This window comes from Pelophylax lessonae (genome assembly GCF_965119305.1).
Source record: "Pelophylax lessonae genome assembly, chromosome: 13".
Taxonomy (NCBI): domain Eukaryota; kingdom Metazoa; phylum Chordata; class Amphibia; order Anura; family Ranidae; genus Pelophylax; species Pelophylax lessonae.
Genome location: NC_138780.1, coordinates 123,786,469 through 123,807,346, shown reverse-complemented (window position 1 = coordinate 123,807,346; position 20,878 = coordinate 123,786,469). Strand labels below are relative to the sequence as shown.

General features: G+C 41.1%; 1 protein-coding gene across 1 annotated transcript in view; it reads left to right on the top strand.

The window, feature by feature from the left end:
* ITPKA (inositol-trisphosphate 3-kinase A) overlaps window positions 1-20,878 on the top strand; it is a 201,458-nt gene that overhangs the window by 137,805 nt on the left and 42,775 nt on the right. The window contains exons 3-4 of the mRNA XM_082275020.1: window positions 3,208-3,421; window positions 17,829-18,033. Coding sequence (XP_082131146.1) covers window positions 3,208-3,421; window positions 17,829-18,033 — 419 coding nt within the window. The remainder of the gene's footprint in view (window positions 1-3,207; window positions 3,422-17,828; window positions 18,034-20,878) is intronic.

Genomic DNA, 20,878 nt, shown 5'->3' with positions numbered 1-20,878 from the left:
CTATTGGAAGATTATGTGAATATCCTGGTTTCTGTTGCTGGGTTCTTAAGATGGCCATACACAGATTGAAATTTGTCCGGTTCTGCAGGGACCATCCGAATTTCAATCCTTTTATGGGCAGGCTGAATGTACCCTAATTGATCCATCGATGACTTGGATACAACAAGCCTCTTGGATTTTTTTCACATGCGATTACAGCCAGTGGCTGTAGCCATTAGCAGTAATCATTGTATTCTGCCATCCGGGAGCGCTCTCTGTAGCCCCCCTGCTGGCGGAATACAATAGCGCTGTGGGAGGCATTTCCTAATTCCCCCATCAACACTGATTATGTTGATGGGGGAATTGAGCAATTTTCTTTCTTTACACCCGTGGTAGAAGAGAAGAAAATCAATCTATAGTTTGCCTTAGCAAAATGTTACATCCTTGACTTTTTTGTTGTGCTATTACTACCATAGGTAGAAGCATGAGTGCTGCTCATTACATTTAAAGCCCAAGCTACATGAATAAAAATGGTGCCCCAGCTAGAAGAAATAAAAAAAAAAAAAAAACGGTTTGGCTACAAAACTCACCTTCTCCCTGGTTCTTTTCCTTTGCAGTTATTTCTTATATCCTTATTTGTCAGTGTTAAATGTACATGGGTGGGGGGGGGGGGGGGTGTTTGCACAGCTCAGAGACTGATTTTGGTTAGAAAATGGATTTGCTGAAAAAACAATTACAGTGTATTCACGACAAGGTGTTTTATTTATTTTTTTTTTTTTTCCATTTTAAAGATATAAATGCCGTTTACCTCCTGTGCCCTAAGTGAATATGTTATGTTTGGTTGTGGATGAAAGTGAGATCAAAGGAAAACTGCAATATGAAAGTAATACTTTTTTGGGTTAACATGTAGCCTTGGGCAATTCTCTCATTTGATAATGTATGGTTTGAGTCAGTCTTGCAGGATTTTTCTGCAACAAATATATATTTCACCAATACAAACATTTTTTCTTGTTTCTTTTTTTTTTTTTTTTGTTCTATTTGTTTGGGAGGGTAGAAAACTGAATATTTATAATTCATGTAGCCATTTCAATGTACCTCCACAACCCACAGTAATGCACTCATCATATTTTGTAGTGTGCTGTATTAAAACAAAGGCACAAATGTATTTTTTACAGGGGAAACACTGCCTTCTCACACACCAGCATCTCTGCCCACCCCTCCCCTTTGCTGCCCATTCACAGAAGCCTTTGTATTTTGTGAATGGATTCACATAATACAAAGCTATCTGTTTTTGGGCAGGAGGAGGGAAGTGGTGGGTACAACAGCTGCATGCGACTCTGCAGCTGAAGTAGCTGAGATCAGAAGGTTCAGCATTGGTGTTCTGGAAGTGTAGTGATAGCTGTCCTCCCAGGGGTTCCATAAAACTGTCAGATGTACATTCAAGTGATAAGTCCATGAGGTGACATACACCTAACGCCTAATAATGCAGCACATTTTACAAAGTTGTGGAATTTCTGGAGTTCAGCATTAAAAATACAATTTCCTTATAATTATAAAAATATCTCCAAAACCTAATTTTAATGTTGTCTCGCACAACTCACCCTTGTGAGCTGCAGCAAAGTTACAATGTACAGTTTGATCACTGGAGAGAAAACGGTCTTTCTCTGGTTCTTTCGCTAAAGCTGATTATACAGTAGCTGCAAGTGCTGATCAAAGCACAACAAGCTATATAAAGTACTGTGAAAATGTTTTGGGCAGGTGTGAAAAATGCTGTTGTGAATGCTTTCAGAAAAAGTAAAAATTTATTTTTTTATCAATTAACAAAATGGAAAGTAAATGAACAGAAGAAAAATCCAAATAAAATCAATATTTGGTGTGACCACCACCCTTTGCCTTCAAAACAGCATCAGTTCTTCTAGGTATACTGTACTTACACACAGTTTTTGTAGGAACTCAGCAGGTAGATTTTTTATGGTGTGCTGAATTCTGACAAATACAGGCAGATATTTGTCCATCATGCCATACCAACAGGGAGGTGTGTGATTGGTCCTAATTTTTTTCTGCTGCAGAACAACGAACATAAACATACAGCCAATGTCATTAAGAACTATCTCCAGCGTGAAGAAGAACAAGGAGTCCTGAAAGTGATGGTTTAGCCTCCACAAAGCCCTAAACTCAACATTATCGAGTCTGTCTGGGATTACATGCATCTGTCCCCTGCCGCTTCTAAGACTGAGAACTGAGCGATCAAAGACCACTGATTGCTCAGTCCTTAGACTTCACTCACTGAAGCAGCAGGCTGTGAAGAGGGAGGGAGTGGCTTCCCCAGGCTCTCAGTGGCTCAGCTGGCTGCCCGTGAAGAAGAACAAGGAGTCCTCAAAGTGATGGGTTTAGCATCTGTCCCTTGCCGCTTCTAAGACTGAGAACTGAGCGATCAAAGACCACTGATTGCTCAGTCCTTAGTCTTCACTCACTGAAGCAGCAGGCTGTGGAGAGGGAGGGAGTGGCTTCCCCAGGCTCTCAGTGGCTCAGCTGGCTGCCCAAATCTGGCTGAATCCTAACTGTAAAGTTGGGATCTTTCCTGAGCCTGGAGTGGCATCAGATGACAGCGGACTTTAGCCTGCTGTCAGCTGAAAACGGGTCACAGAAGTGCAGAATGAACTGCACTCCTGTGATCCCCTGGAGAAGTGTAGTCAGAATAGCTTTGACTATACTTTTTTTTAGTAGGGGTCGCTCTTTCCTATCTTGGAAATTTTGGGGGGTATGCAGCAGCGTCCAGGCACCTTCACACACCAGGAAGTGCACTGGTATTTTTCAAGGGGAAAACAAGACAAAAGTTAAATTTTACAGGGAACTATTGAGTCATAATTACACTGGTATCTAGCTGCAAATCTACAAAGATTAAGTTCAGGTCCACTTTAGGGAGTTGGGAGCTGAACACAGACCTACAACTAATGCTGTTATCATTTGACAGTGATTACCTGACAAACCAATGTTGCAAAAGCACTGCATTATCATAAAAATCTGCCTTCTCCTGCTACTTGCTGTGTTAGGGCGAGAGAGATGGATCGCTGAACACAACATACTGTAAAGAGATTTAAATGTTTTTTTTATTGTTGATATTAGTAGGCACTTTGTAAAGATGGCAAACCATGTAAAATACATGCATCATTACATCTGGCATTTGTGATGTCCAACTAACTCTTTATTTTAAATATTCTTTTCTAGGGAGCTTTAAAGCAGCAGCAGGGGGGACCATTTTAAAACGTTATTCTGAAAATGAGAAGAATTGCTTTGAGCTGCTGATGAATGATATTCTGGCCTCCTGTGTTCCCACCTACCACGGAGTGACAGAGAGAGACGAAGAAAGTTACATTCAGTTAGATGACCTTCTCAACAACTTTGATGAGCCATGTGTAATGGACTGTAAAATGGGGATCAGGTGGGAGCCTGTTAAAGCCTTTTTCACTTCTGCTTGCTGACTGTTCTTGATACATGTTTAGCTAATTTGTTATATGTGTTATTATCAACTTCTCTACCGTATCCTCTTTCTGCCCACACAATGACATTTTAAAGACTTGTCTGTGAATAGCAGAGTCACTGAATATTGTATAAAGCAAGGCCACAAATAATCCACTTTATGATCACCATAGTAAGTACAGTTAAGGGAAGACAGTTATGATTATGACTCATTGAGGTCTCATCTACAAAGATATAGTGTACCTACTTGTCAAAAATTACTTCAATTTACAATTTTCCATTTATACCATCTAATTTAATATACAGCACAACTTTTCAAAATGTTTTTTTTTGTGATAATATATCTCATGACAGCCCAGCACAGAGTCCTGGATTCTATCCCTGTTAGGATTCTACCTAAGTCAAAGCTAAACTTCAGCCTTATCTTCTACCTTGAACAGTTCCACAGGCTCCTATCCTATAGGCTGCATTCACACTTGGAGTTTCCTGAACATGCAGCAAAATGCACAGGAAACATGCATCGCGCTTGCTGTGCCATTAATTGTTAATGGCACCCTGAATGCAGTTAGAAGATGTGTTTTGCCGTTAGGCAAATGTGAGACATTCCAGGCCCAAAAAGGTTTTAGAGATTCTCTGGCGTGCATTGGGCAGTGCCCTATGTACAACATGCAAAAAACCTGCAAAAAAAACCTGAGCAGGTATTCACTTTTCCACTACATGAAGTGTGAATAGAGCTTTACTGAAGGTTCCTTACTCTAATTTCACTGTACACTGTAAGCTTCTCACACATTTTTCATTAAAAGCTGCGTAATGACAGATACAGCCCACTTATTAATTGGATAAATAGTGTTGCGCAATTATTTAAATAGATAATTAAATAAATAAATATAGTGCTAAACAGTGAATAAGATCACAAAGATGTAAGTAAATATAACATGTATACAGTGCAAAATGCATAAATGCAAAGGTGCAAATTCATAAAGTGCAAATACTGAAAAAACTCTAAAATTGGATAAATAAATATATATAAAATATAAAATAGATATATAAAAGTGCAAGATGATAATATGTGCAAAATTGCAAGGAGAAAGTCCAGTGATAAATGATGCCCGTGAAGTAATAGTGCTGAGATCACAGTCCTATAACAGTGAGCTGGCCAACTAAAGTGGCTGGTGGCCACTTGCGGTGGTGCCCTTGCGGGCTTGACTATGTTGGCCGCACCATAAGGGAGCTCCACGTCAGACTCAAGGAGCATGTGGCCAACATAGTCAAGGGGTTCCCGAAACATAGTGTCTCGAGACACTATGATCAGTGTCATCAAAGGGATCCAAAGGGAACCATCTTCCTTGGGATAGACAGATTCACCAAAAACTGGAGAGGTAGTAATATGACCCGGGGGGTATCCAAGCTAGAAACCAGCTGGATATATAGGCTTAAGTCCTATACCCCATTGGGTCTGAACATAGAATGGGATCTGAATGCGTATATCAACAATTCCTAACATGGTCCCATTACTGTGTTCCCCAGTTTGTGGATATTGTGCTGTGACCTATTTTGGGTAGATTTAAGAAATGTCCTCATTTTTTAGTTTTTCCAGTTTTTTCAACTGTTTTAATTTGATGTATTTTATGTTGTTTTTATATTTGGGTTTTTTTCCGCAATGTGAAGAGATTGTTGTTTTTTTCCCCCTCCTGTGGTCTGAATTGCGACCACCAGATGGCGCTGTGTTCTCCGACTAATTGGCGTGTTGACTTTTAATGGTGAGAACTAACGCCATTGAAGTCTAACTAGTAAAAGCCTTTTTTTCTCTTTTTTGCGCGATTCAATCCCATGTTATGTGGTGATTGGAATGTTGGGGGTATTGTGCCTCTATGTTCCGCTCTGAAAATTCCCACATCCGGGTGGTGGAGCGCAAGCAGGCCATTTCCGGTTGTTGGTGGATTGAACTACTTCCGCCCGTCTCGATCCTATATATATGGCGCTGACGCCGCAGGACCACACCCCTAGACGACGTCAACTCTGACGAAACGCGTCGGGTGGAGCCTGTGGCGACGCACGCCACACCAGGAAGAGACACGGCGGCCATATTTTTGGTGGGATGCGCGAGCACCCGACCGTTCGGAGGTGGATAAAGCAACGCTCTCTAAGTGCGGCTATCTTGTAAGTTTACTTATTTTCCTTGGGGAGCAATAAACTTCATTAGCAGTGTACACTATGTGTTGGTATTTTGTTTCCTCACATGGGGACCCTGTAAGGACCTAAGGATTGTCCGTTTGGTGGAAGATTTTAAAGGAGGAGGAGTGAATGATCCCGGCTTTCCAGTGCTTGTACCATGGGCGTTTTTTGACCTTTGTGATGAGGGTCAATGCGATCTGGTAAGGATCAGTGTGTGCGGGTGCCTGGTGGTGGTTTCCCATGCTGAGGATCTTCACATTTCTTCCCTTCTTTGTGAAAGTCTTTTTGTTGATACACGAGAAAGATTTTGAACTGTTGCTTTTTCACCCACGCTTATCAAGGACATTTCTTTGATTTTAGCTACCAGATTAGCGCCACATTTGTATTTTTTATTATTATTGATCTTTCTGTTCCAAAGATTTGTGTTGGCTGCTTTTCGCATATTTATTATTATTTTTATTATATCTTAGCGCAGCAATTACATGTTTTATAGTCTTTAATAAGGAATTTTATTAGGTGCTGCTGCTTTTATATTTTCACTTTATTGTGAAATTGGTTATTTCATCTAACATCATGGATATCTTCGAATTTCGGTCCAAACATGTTATCAATGCTGAAGGGGTGTTCACTCCTATAGATGGAACCCTAGATGATATAGGGGGATTATTCTTGCGACTGAAAAACCTCATGACGGCTGAGCTCCATGCGAATTGGGACATTGCCTTCTTTGAGAGGTATGTTGCCGATGGCATGGTTCCCAGGAGCCTGAGGTGGGAGGTATTTCCACAAAGTGATTGTACTAATACCAACGATTGGCTTTTATTTTTCAACAATGCTGGGATCAGCTTGCTGAATTTTATGTTGTCTAACAAAAGACATAAGCTGAAAAAATTGGATGAGGACATTAATTTAATTAAAGAAAAGTTGGTGGCCTTTAAGGAGAAGGACGAGTATAAAACTAAATCGGAAGCCCTGAAAAAACATTTAGAAAAAGAGGAAAGTGAACAGAGAAATAAAAAAAAGAAAAAATTTAATAGGGATCTTGGTGATTATCAATCAGGGAATGTGTTCAAGTGGCAGGTGACCAAACAAAGGGAACAGGCTAATGAGGATTCCTTGGCACCTAAAGGTGGTTACCCCGGTGGAGACCCCGGATACTCCAATACCTGGAGCCTCAAATACTATGCGAACCTTTACGCCCCATCCTCAACCTGCCCATTTAAATGGTCGGGGACGAGGTAGAGGACGTGGGAGAGGGAGAGGAAGAGGACGTCCATCTCAGGCGATGGCACAAAGTAATGCTTTGCCTGTTTCCAACAGGTTTACCCCTCTGACTTATAACCCCCCTGAACCGGAAAGGTACATAACCAATCACCCCTATGAAAGGGAGCGAGCTCAGTCACGGCCTAACAATCAGATGACAAGTTCCCAACAAAATGGTCAATTAACCCCCTTCCCCTATTTTGGGCAGAATACCCAGGGGAATGGATACCCCTCTGATCAGTATAATCAGGGACCCCAACAACGTTTTTTTCAGGGGGCCACACCAAAAAACAAAAGACAAAAAAAGCCAAAAGGGGGTCAAGAGGGGGGAGGAGGCTTCAATTCAAAAAAAAGGCGGCTTTAAAAGATGATGGACTCTTCAATCTGAGTTCAGCCACCATCTCCTCCGATGAAAGACATGTGTTGAATCGGGGGTTGAAGTTTGCCCCTCCCAGACCAATTGATAGATTCGATACTTTTATCGATCTTCAAAAATATATTAGGAAATTGAGCATTAAGAGACATTTTGCCAATGATCCCGCTCCGCCCAAACAGGAATATGTTATGGGAGTAAGGAGTACTCAGTTTTCCAACGCTTCTACCTTTAATCCCCCTGGACCCTTGGCGCCCTCACTAACGGTGTTTAGAGACCTTGTGGCGAAAGATTTGGATCAGCTGCAAATTAAAAAATGCGGGACTGATCCTGCTTTCAGTAGAGGCCTTAAGACCTTAAAGGAGCGTAAAGACATCGTGGTCAGACCCGCTGACAAGGGAGGGGGTATAGTGATCCTAGATACAGAGGCCTATGATCAGGAAATGTTGCGGCTCTTATCGGATCGTGAGACCTATATCCCTTTGAGGGGAGACCCCACTAGAAATTATAAGCGATTATTGGAAGAGTTAGTGGTAGAGGGATTCGACAGAAAACTTCTCACCAAAAAAGAGAAAGATTTTTTGGTACCCAAAACCCCCAGAATCCCGGTTATTTATTTTCTACCCAAGGTGCACAAGGATCCTGTTTGCCCACCCGGGAGGCCTATTATTAGCGGTATTGATTCCGTTACCTCCCGGGTGGGCAAATATATTGATTATTTCCTGCAGCCCTTGGTGTCGAGAATGCCATCCTACTTGCGTGATTCTATGCATGTTATGAACGAATTGAAGGGGATTCAATGGAAAGAGGGATATATTCTGGTGACAGCGGACGTATCGTCCCTATATACAATTATTTCACATGATCAAGGCCTCGAAGCTGTTTCCTATTATTTAGGACAGGATATCCCTCTGGGATTTCAAAAGGACTATCTGATTTCCCTTCTGAGTTTTGCCATGAGCCATAATTACTTTTGGTTCAAGGGGGATTTTTATCTCCAAAATAGAGGTGTGGCCATGGGGGCTAAATTTGCTCCCAGTATGGCCAACCTCTTTATGGCCAAATGGGAGGAGGATGTCGTCACAGGTGTACCTAGGCCGGAGCTTGTGCTCTGGCGTAGGTACATCGATGACATCCTCCTCCTGTGGGATGGCTCTCCTGATTCCCTACAGGAATTTATGGTTACTCTCAATCAGAATGATAGAGGCATTCAATTGCAGTATGAATTCAGCACCTCTGAGATCCACTTCCTAGATCTGAAGATAATGGTGCGAGAGGGCCATATTTTGACATCTACATTTTTCAAGGCGACTGACAGGAACGGATTCATTGACACCAGCAGCTGCCATCATGCTGCGTGGTTAGAGTCCGTTCCTGTCAGTCAGTTCCTGCGCCTTAAGCGCAATTGCTCACTGAGGAGTGATTTTCTCAGAGAGGCCTCCATCCTGAAAGAGAGGTTCCTTGAAAAAGGTTATGGGGAGCAGCTTTTGGACGAGGCCATAGCGAAGGCTGATGTGAGAGAAAGGGATGATTTGCTACAACCTAAGAAGAGGGAGAAAAATGATTCTTTTGGTTTTGCGTTTTTGTCATCCTACTCCACACAACATTTTTCTGTTAAAAAGATTATACGACGACATTGGCATGTTCTAAAAAGTGATGGAGTATTGGGCCCCCTCCTTCCTGACCAGCCCCAGGTGGTCTTCAGAGGGGTTCCACCATTGAAACTCCAGGTGGCTCCTAATGTTAGGGATCCCCCTAGGGTCATGTCCTTCTTTCAAACTATGGGTGGTTTTTTCCCTTGCAGAAAATGTGCCATCTGTCAGTTGAACCACAATAGAAGTAGACGAATTTGTTCATTCACCTCTAGTTCTACAGGCCAAGACTTTAAGATCAAGCCTTTTATATCCTGTACTACGAGATATGTAGTTTACTTGTTGAGGTGCCCTTGCGGGCTTGACTATGTTGGCCGCACCATAAGGGAGCTCCACGTCAGACTCAAGGAGCATGTGGCCAACATAGTCAAGGGGTTCCCGAAACATAGTGTCTCGAGACACTATGATCAGTGTCATCAAAGGGATCCAAAGGGAACCATCTTCCTTGGGATAGACAGATTCACCAAAAACTGGAGAGGTAGTAATATGACCCGGGGGGTATCCAAGCTAGAAACCAGCTGGATATATAGGCTTAAGTCCTATACCCCATTGGGTCTGAACATAGAATGGGATCTGAATGCGTTTATCAACAATTCCTAACATGGTCCCATTACTGTGTTCCCCAGTTTGTGGATATTGTGCTGTGACCTATTTTGGGTAGATTTAAGAAATGTCCTCATTTTTTAGTTTTTCCAGTTTTTTCAACTGTTTTAATTTGATGTATTTTATGTTGTTTTTATATTTGGGTTTTTTTCCGCAATGTGAAGAGATTGTTGTTTTTTTCCCCCTCCTGTGGTCTGAATTGCGACCACCAGATGGCGCTGTGTTCTCCGACTAATTGGCGTGTTGACTTTTAATGGTGAGAACTAACGCCATTGAAGTCTAACTAGTAAAAGCCTTTTTTTCTCTTTTTTGCGCGGTTCAATCCCATGTTATGTGGTGATTGGAATGTTGGGGGTATTGTGCCTCTATGTTCCGCTCTGAAAATTCCCACATCCGGGTGGTGGAGCGCAAGCAGGCCATTTCCGGTTGTTGGTGGATTGAACTACTTCCGCCCGTCTCGATCCTATATATATGGCGCTGACGCCGCAGGACCACACCCCTAGACGACGTCAACTCTGACGAAACGCGTCGGGTGGAGCCTGTGGCGACGCACGCCACACCAGGAAGAGACACGGCGGCCATATTTTTGGTGGGATGCGCGAGCACCCGACCGTTCGGAGGTGGATAAAGCAACGCTCTCTAAGTGCGGCTATCTTGTAAGTTTACTTATTTTCCTTGGGGAGCAATAAACTTCATTAGCAGTGTACACTATGTGTTGGTATTTTGTTTCCTCACATGGGGACCCTGTAAGGACCTAAGGATTGTCCGTTTGGTGGAAGATTTTAAAGGAGGAGGAGTGAATGATCCCGGCTTTCCAGTGCTTGTACCATGGGCGTTTTTTGACCTTTGTGATGAGGGTCAATGCGATCTGGTAAGGATCAGTGTGTGCGGGTGCCTGGTGGTGGTTTCCCATGCTGAGGATCTTCACATTTCTTCCCTTCTTTGTGAAAGTCTTTTTGTTGATACACGAGAAAGATTTTGAACTGTTGCTTTTTCACCCACGCTTATCAAGGACATTTCTTTGATTTTAGCTACCAGATTAGCGCCACATTTGTATTTTTTATTATTATTGATCTTTCTGTTCCAAAGATTTGTGTTGGCTGCTTTTCGCATATTTATTATTATTTTTATTATATCTTAGCGCAGCAATTACATGTTTTATATATAAAATATAAAATAGATATATAAAAGTGCAAGATGATAATATGTGCAAAATTGCAAGGAGAAAGTCCAGTGATAAATGATGCCCGTGAAGTAATAGTGCTGAGATCACAGTCCTATAACAGTGAGCTGGCCAACTAAAGTGGCTGGTGCTTCCCAAAGGTGAGTGACCAGAGTGTCACAGTAGGCAAACAACCGTGCACCCCCTTGTGATTGGATGCTCACCTTAAAGCAAATACAATAAAGCGTATATACAGGAGAATTTAGTGCGAATCCATCTGGATCCCTATGACTCCTCTCATCCGAGACACCTTGGACTGATGATTTCTGTCCCTCAATACAGCGTCATATATAAAAAGAAAGCTCACAATAGTGCATGAAATCCTTAAAAACTTTATTGAATAAAAGGTAAACAATTACACTCGCATGTGCAGGTGCATATATGCACCTTCAACTGGCCATAAAACGAACAATCCAAACGGATAAATGAAATCGTGGTGGTATAGTGAGAGACGCCGTACGTGTCTGTCTGCTATAGTAACGGCAGCCGGCAGTCTCACCAGATACTAGCGAAGCGCTCCGTCCGTCCTTGCCCCTCCCCTACGTGTGACGATACAAGGGACCATGTGTCTTCCTCAGGGGGATCATATCCCCCTGAGGAAGACACGTGGTCCCTTGTGTCGTCACGCGTAGGGGAGGGGCAAGGACGGACGGAGCGCGTATCTGGTGAGGCTGCCGTTACTATAGAAGGCAGTATGTTGGCCAGCTCACTGTTATAGAACTGTGATCTCAGCACTATTACTTCACGGGAATCATTTATCACTGGACTTTCTCCTTGCAATTTTGCACATATTATCATCTTGCACTTTTATATATCGATTTTATATATATTTATTGATCCAATTTTAGAGTTTTTTCAGTATTTGCACTTTATGAATTTACACCTTTGCATTAATGCATTTTGCACTGTATACATGTTATATTTACTTACATCTTTGTGATCTTATTCACTGTTCAGCACTATATTTATTTATTTAATTATCTATTTAAATAATTGCGCAACACTATTTATCCAATTAATATTGTCTACACTGGTATGAGTAGTGTAGTGTCTGCAGCAATTATCAATTTATTTTTTATTTTATTTATCACTAATAGGTTGCTCACGGGATCTTTGTTGTTAATAGATACAGCCCACTTAATTTCATACCTGAAGGAAATCCAGCGTAACCTAGCCCTTACTTTCCCCAGCCATAATGTTCTTGGCTTGACCCTTTCATATATTGGATTTCAATTCTTTCAATCATGGAGACTCCGCATCACATGAGGATGGTCTGCATGCAAATTCAGCCTGCCAAAAATCCTTAAGACTGACATCTACCCATAATGACGTTTTGATATTCCCATACCCCCTCCCCAAAGCCAGGCACTGTTGCATCTGGGCTGGGAGCTTTTAAGAGGAGTACTGATGCAGGGTGCTGTGATGTTTTCAGAAAACTATTTACAACATCCTGCTGCCCCTCCATCTACCTGTGTTCTGCCTGCATTGCATAGAAAAGTACAGTGAACCAGTTATGACACTTTCCAAGCTCCAATAACGTTTTTGCAGGCAACAACAAATCAAACATACATACAAGATATGAATGTCCAGTTTAGTTTGTGTTTGGTACAGGCATCAAGTTTTATCAACTTTCCTGACTGCTGATCCCAGATAATAGTTTAAGAAATAGTGGATGTCAAAGATTCTTATCCAAAGCTGAAGGCTACCATTATTTACCTTACAGAATTGATGTTAGGTACCATTGCACAACTTCCAGGAGTTGACACCAGTGGCACTGTCGTATGGGGTATAACTATTATCATTGTAAGTTTTCAGTGAGATTGTTTCATATGATTGTCTGGATGGACCCAAAGTTGGCAATGTTGGTTGTGGTTACTACTGGTGATTTTACAAGTCAGATTAAAGGAGGACTCTAGCCAAATATAAAAAGATTAAATTAAGAGCCCATTAAAAGATAAAATAACTCTTTTGGTCATAAAATGATCCACTTTGTGATACCTAATATTTGTAGCCCTAAGTGGCGCCTACTGGGTATCTTTGACAATATAAATCCCTTAGTGCCGCACTAAAACAGTTTGAGGATGCTCAGGAAGTCCATAGTGCTGCAGTGGATACACACAGTGCCCCTTAATATAATTTTATAGAAAACATTAATGAAACTGCCCATGTATAAATTATGAATGGCTGGGGTCAGTGGCTATTCAGCCACTTGGCTTGATGTCATGTACTAGACAGAATTGTATAATGTGTAGGCCTTTCACTATTAACCATGTCTAGCAATATTTCCATCATACAGTGTTTCACACCTACTGTTCCCAATAAGACACCACATGTGCCGCTCAAAGGTGGCCCCCCACTCGCCGCATTTTCTCTGGTGAGCCCTAGGTACCTGGTCTGACTTGGTTTAAAATGATTATATTTATATTATGCAAGTAGTTTAAGGGTAGTTGGACTGGGTGTAGTAGGATCACACCATAATTTACTCAACCATAAAATTCACATTCAAGAGCAAACAGGAACAAATAGCAAAAGACTTTATCAAGCTAACACCTGCAATTACAAATTAACTTTGATTGCAACAATATGGAAAACGTAGATGCTTTCCTTTGTTGACATAACTTTTATTACATGCGATAGGGTCTGTTTCCTTATCTCACTCTTCATAACTTGCAAAGCAGTATGCTAAAGCTGATTGTGTTAACTTTGTTTCTGACGTTTACTTTTACATAGGGAATCCCTTGGTAATAAATACTAGCTATGGTAAATAAACCAAAGAACTATGGGTAGGATAGCGATGATATATCATGTAATGGACTTTCACAGTCCCTGAGAGTCTGTAATTATCAGAGTAATATAATTATGTATAATAATGTAATTTAATAATATGTAATCATCATTATAATAATTTTAATTGACTGTACAGCTGTAATCTTCTCATTCTGTTTAAAGTGTGAATTTTATAGGTGGAGCATGGTAGGCCCTTGGCTTCCTAAAGGCCCATTCACGTCAGGCTGCATTGCAGTAGAACAAGCATGGAATTGCAATTGGAATTGCAATTGTCTTTACTGCAGCCCATTATTTTTTATAGGCCCCAATGAGGAAAAATTGGTCTTGCTCTATTTTTTTTCACCACAGCACACATAGAACATTGTGATTCATTGCTGTGCATTCTGTTGCATATTCTAAAGACAAACTGAAGTGCCATTTGAAATGAATAGAACCACGTGACAACACAATTGTGTTGGTGGTATATGTCTTTGATATTCCAACTCTTTTTGCTATACCATCCAACATTGTTTCTGTCAACTTGGTAGTTGTGGCTGTTTCTGCCTGCCTAGCATTGTGTGTTCCAGCTCCTCCTATTGCGTTTTATATAATATAAAATAAATAGAAATCCAACAAGTAGAGTGGGAACTCCTCATAATGGCCACACGTACATACACTCATAATGGCCGTCAAAGTGCATACACCAAAACTCAAGTACAGATCTGACACCAATAAAGTTCTGGATCGATATAAGAAACTTGGGTAGTTTAAAGGGAGTCCATTGTCCAAGCAAGAACAATTTCTCTCCCTTGCCGTTGCTGTTTTTAGGTTTCCTGGTGATTGCTAATTCAGCGCTGCAAATGTACCTGCACTGGCCGATTCCCTCCTTCATCTCCTGCTAAAGTGATCACATGCACACAATCTTCTGGATCCTAAAAAGATAATAGTCCTGGACAGCCAATAGGAAGTGTCGATATCACGCAGGGAGTTACGTGGACACACCGAGAAGAACCCCACCTCTTGTACGCAGAAGAAGAGAAAAAAAACTCCAGACCCAACTGCCATGTGACCATATAGTGTATTTAGGTGAGTAAAAGGAGCATTTAGGTAGACGGTGTTCTTATGCCAGCTATAAGTTAGGGAGAAATGAAGGAGTTGGTATATGAGGGGGTAGAGTGGGTGGGAGTTCAGCTTTCACTCTTCAGCATCCATCAAAAATGTAAATATCAGGATTATATAGCCTGAGCTTTAATAGAGCAAACCACAGTTTGCATAGTAACCTATAGTGAAAAAGCAGATATCTTATTTCACTGCTTTGACTGCTGTAATTTGATTAAATGTAAAAACAGAATGATTTATAAAATACTGAGAGTGTTGTCTAGTTTTAGAGAGGAGAGTTGGCAATTCTGACGGGACATTTACACTGATCATCAGTGCAGCCCCATCAGTGCCCATCAGTGCTGCCTCATCCGCATACATTAGTGAAGGACAAAAATGTATTTGCAGAATTTTATGATAGAAACCAAGAAAAACATTTACCACCAAAAAAAAACTCTATCTGTCTCAACAAAATTATAAAAATGTCATATGGATACAGTGTTGCATGATTGTCATTAAAAGTGTGACAGCGCTGAAAACTGAAAATTGGCCTGGGAAGGAAGGGAAGTGCCCAGTATTCAAGCAGCTTAATTTGTACATTTCTTCTAAACATCTCCAAAGTAGCACTGGGTCAGAATAAAACCTTCATTTGTTTGGCATTTTTATGCAAATTCTCTTTATTTCCGGTCATAAATCTGTTGTAGACCTGCCTATATCTGCCACAGTTTGCAGCCCATGATTACAAGGGTGCACATTGCACAATTTTCCTCACTACCTCATGAACTGATTTGCAGTATGTAGTGGTTGATGTTTTGATGATTCACAATGGTGGTATTTTAGCATATGTATAACTGGAAGTCAGCATATCTGGCAGAAGTGTCACATTGTATTCTGTGTACCCTGTGTATGCAGAAGAAGTAGATGTGAAACAATAGCTAAAACATCCCTTTATAGTAAAGAAGTTTATTATTTAGAAAGAGAAGTGCGAGGGGAAGGCTACCATTGTGCAGAATGTTATGAAAGGATGACCTTTGTCTGGGAATATCCGGTCAGGTAATTAACTTTTTTTTTTTTTTTGTGAAGATCAGTGTTTTTATACTGGCTTTAAGACGTGGGTGTAAACTGTACATAGTAGCATCTGTTATTTTTTTTATTGTTTTAAAATCATCAGATCATTTATTTGTTCATAAATAATTAAAACAGATACTAAAATGTCCAATTCACGTACAACATTTTACACATTTCTGACTGTCACTTTAAGCAAGTTGCTAGCAGTAGTACTTAAAGTGGTTGTAAACCTTCACATATATCCAGTGAAGTTGCTCAAATTATTGTATTTATATCTAAGGTCTTTGTTGTAGTTCCTCAGTGCACGAGGCTGCCCGCATGTCACCCAGATATGCCCCATAGGAACACCATCACTGGTCCATCAGCACAAGATTGATAAAATAAACATCCAGCACTAAAGCATGACCTAACAATATCCTAAGGTTCCAGTGCCATCAATTCACTACTCTAAATTTTCACATGAGTCAGAAAAATTTGCTAACAGATTTACTATAAGGGCACGTAAACAGCTGTATGCACTTTATAATAACTGACTCTGTAATATTAAGCAGTGTTTGTTCTTTTCACCCTCCATTCTACATGAACAGTTGGCAAAGGGGTACAAAAGTAGGATTTGCATGTCTTTTTTATTAGGTTGGCTCTGCCATGTTAAGGCATATACACTACCTGATTTCCACAATTCAGCTGCATTTTTCCTGCCTATAGGTAGCAAGATGCGGTAATTACATCACTAACCTTGTCTCAAAATACCAATCTACTCATTCTCCTCGTTCCTCCCAAGACCGTCTGCTATCTAGCTCCCTCATCACCTCCTCCCATGCTTGTCTCCAGGACTTTTACCAAGCTTCTCCTTATCCTATTTAACTCCCTACCCTAATCTTCCCGGCTATCTCCTACTCTGCATTTAACTGCATTTAGATGACCCCTAAAAACCCTTCTTTCCAGAAGAGCCTATTCTGCCCACACCGAACAACTGTACAGTAAAACCTTGGATTGCGAGCATAATTTGTTCCGGAAACATGCTTGTAATCCAAAGCACTCTTCTATCAAAATGAATTTCCCCAAAAGAAATAATAGAAACTCAGATGATTCGTTCCACAACCATTTATTAATAAGTCCTTCAGTTTATAGTCAATATAAAAAGATTATAGCAATGTGATAGGTTGTGTAACCATAAAATATCCATCCACAAATGTCAGCTTTCACAAGGGGATTAGAAGCACAATCCAGCAGGTGCTACAGAGTATAAAAGAGAAGAAAAGCGCCTCTAAGTGTAGCAATATGGTTACATTTAATGAAGGTTCAACATTTAGCAACTCACATGATTGATAATTAAAAGAGGCACATCTAAGAACGCAGGCATCTGGGGTAAAGCTGTCCACATAGACCGCCCTCTGCACCGCTGGCTCTCACCGCTGTCAGTCTGCAATCGTGGCCCGGGAAGACTACCCTGCAGTAGAGCGATCTGAAAGCGAGGCTTGAAGCGCTCGTGGAGTGCAGTGTGGAAGGTATGATGTAGATGGCGGTGCAGAGGGCGGTCTATGTGGACAGCTTTACCCCGGATGCCTGGATACTTAGATGCACCTGTTTTAATCATCAACCATGTGAGTTGCTAAATGTTGAACCTTCATTAAATGTAACCATATTGCTACACTTAGAGATGCCTCTCTTCTCTTTTATACTCAGTTGTGACATGACTCTACTTGTATATCAAGACATCGCTTGTTTATCAAGTCAAGATTTATTTGTCTTGCTTGTCTTGCAAAACGCTCTTAAACCAAGTTACTCTCAACCCAAGGTTTTACTGTACTTTTATTTTCCCCATCAGATCAACCCCCACAGCTATTACCTTTTGTATCAGTTGACCCTCCCTTCTAGATTGTAAGCTCTAACGAGCAGGGCTCTCTAATTCCTCTTGTATTGAATTGTATTGTAACTGTACTGTCTGCCCTCATGTTTTAAGCGCTGCGCAAACTGTTGACTCTATATAAATCCTGTATAATAATAATTACCTTTTCAGTGATGCCAGGTTTGACAGGTGCTCAATGGGTCTACATAAATGTTCATACTAGCACAAGTCATGTTTTCCGCATACCCAGTTAACAACAGCAGAGAAAAGTAAACCATATTGTTTCTTTGTTTCCTGCAGGACATATTTGGAAGAGGAGTTGACGAAAGCCCGCGGAAAACCAAAGCTAAGAAAAGATATGTATAAAAAAATGATTGAGGTGGATCCTCATGCCCCCACGGAGGAGGAAAAAGCCCAACAAGGTGTGACTAAACCAAGATACATGCAGTGGAGGGAGACTATCAGCTCAACATCCACCTTGGGCTTTCGGATTGAAGGAATAAAGGTCGGACTGTCCAGAAAATGCAACAGTATTTGTTTGCCTCATTTTCCTAATAGGGATCACATGTGCAAAACTGTATTACACATTCATAGATCATACCGTACTTCTCTAAAGGAAAGCAGTTAGCAGAAGACACTTTCAGTATGATCAGAGTCTTTGCATATAAAAAAGAAAATGATTGTCCCATTTGGTCTCTATTTTGCCTGAAATAAATGGCCATGGGAGATTGTGATAACATTTTACTCTGTAATTCCAGGCAAATACATGGTTTAAAAGATTCTCTTTTGGGTCACAAGGGTACTTTTACCAATATTCTTCTGTGGCCCTGAGTCGGTTGTTAGTGGGCTATTGCCTGCTTTCAGTTGGCGGGGCAGAGCCACACCAAGTTCAGGAAGGATACTAAGCAATATTGATAGGATCCACTTAGTTGCCTTACTCATAGCCTTTATGGGCATGACTTAGAGCTAGTGCCAGCTGCCCTCACCCACTCTCCAACCATTATAATTCATGGCTGTTGGAACCAAATTGTTAATTCTACCACAGGTACCTTAACACTATCCTAAGCAATATTGTAAAATAACCTAGCTTGTGATTGAGCTTTTGTGCCATTGTTGTGGACATGAACGTTTTTTGTAAAGAATCGTAAACACAAAGAAGAACAGAGACTTAAGAGTGTATTCATTCAGAAGGTAAAAATTTCACACAATTAGCATATGTGGTCAGATTAACTTCAGCCAGGAAACATTTGAGAATTACATATACAGTAGACCCTGGGCAATTATGTTATGTTCTTCAACTTTACTGGAAATAACTATTTATATACAGTAAGTCAGCTACTCACAAAAAAAAAAAAAACACACCTCCACAAAGTATCTTTTAAACATACAAAAGTTTTCGGAGGTGTGAAGAAATGCTGTAAAGTAAGAATGCTTTCACAAATATATTTCAAAGCAGACTGGGATTTCAAGATGTAATGTTTAGGCTCTTTTGAAGAAGCACAAAAAAGCAGCAACAATCAGAACCGTAGACGCAGTGGTCAGCCAAAGAAACTTAATGCAGCAAGGAAAGACACATTGTGCTTACTTAAACAGGGAAGAAAGCCGCTCAGGTGCAAGTTCAGCACTCGGTGCAGGTCAGATCCGCCATCCAAGCATGTAGACATCCAAAAAGAGAAAGACCGCGCTCGGAGATGTTAAATGAAAATCAGTAGGACTCCTTTATTCTCCATAAATACAGCAGGCAGACAGCAGACATCAGACAGACAGTGCAATACACGGACAGACGTCTACATTGTGCTTACTTCCCTTACTTCTGGCTGGAGAAGTCTGAAGTGGTGTTCATGGAAAAACTGCAGCCAAACAGCCATACATCTGATGTGAAAACAAGGTTAAGTGACTCAACTATGCACGAAAATATAGGAACTGGGGTGCAGAAAAATGTCAGCAGGTGCTCTGGACTGATGAGCCAAAATATGAAATATTTACCTGTAGCAGGAGGCAGTTTGTTCCCAGAAGGGCTTGAGAGTGGTACAATAATGAGGGTCTGCAGGCAGCAGTGAAGCATGGTGTAGGTTCATTGCAAGTTTAGGGCTGCATTTCTGCAAATGAAGGTGGAGACTTGGTCAGGATCAATGGTGTCCTCAATGCTGAAAAATACAGGAAGAGACTTGATCCATCATGCCATACCATCAGGGAGGCATGTGATTTGCCCCTAATTTGTTCTGCAGCAGCTCAACAACCTCTAACATACAGGCAATCTCATTAAGAACTATTTTCAGTGTAAAGAAGCACAAGGAGTCATGAAAAAAATGGTTTGGCCCACAGAGCCCTGATCTCAACATCATCAAATCTGTCTGTGATTACATAAAGAGACAGAAGGATATGAGGCGGCCTACATCCACAGAAGATCTGTGCTTAGTTCTTCAAGATGTTTGGAACAACCTACCAGCGGAGTCCCTTCAAAAACTGCTTGCAAGTGTACCTAGAGGAACTGAGGCTGTTTTCAAAGCAGAGGGTGGTCACACCAAATATTGATTTGGACTTCTGTTTACTTACTTTCCATTTTAGTAAGTGATCAAAATAAACTATTAACACTTCTATTTCTGAAAGCATTCTTAGTTTATGGCATAGTTCAGGCCATGCAATGAGTCATTTCAAATTACACTCAAATGTGCCACACATACTTGAGCCTTTAGAAAAATACCACCATTTTTGTTTCTGAGCTGTTCTGTTTTATTACTATCTTTTCTGGAAAGGTCAGATTTTGTTTTAGGCTTCATTACAATTTAAAAGGTCAGACAAATCAAAGCCAGTTCATGGGTTTAGTGTGGTGGTTTGAATCCATCTGCTGGTTTTGTATATCTGTAAGCTACACTGGAAAGCCAGCCAAACCACATAATTTTTCCTTTTCTGCTTTTTAATTATGATGGATAACACTACTGGCCAATAGGACTAAGCGGGAGAAGGTGGGTCACCCTTTGAAGTGATCAGGGATTATTAAAGCTTGCATCTTAAGGCCCCTTTCACACAGGGAGACCGTTCAGATTCGCCTGTCAGTTTTTTTGGCGGATATGAACAGACGCCCCATGCAGCTCAATGGGGCATCCGATGTCAGCGGAGATATGTACGCTGACATCCGATCCGTCAAAGCCGGACGCTATTTTCCAACTGTCTGGCGGAGATCTGATCTGATCAGATGAGAACAGACAGGTGATCTGTTCCCATCCCCATAGAGATGCATTGGGACCTGACAGCTGTGTCTCTGCACACAGTGCGGAGACACAGCTATCATCCGCCTGCTCAGAGGGGGGATCGGCGAGAAAAATGGAGCTTGCCTGACGGACTCTGTG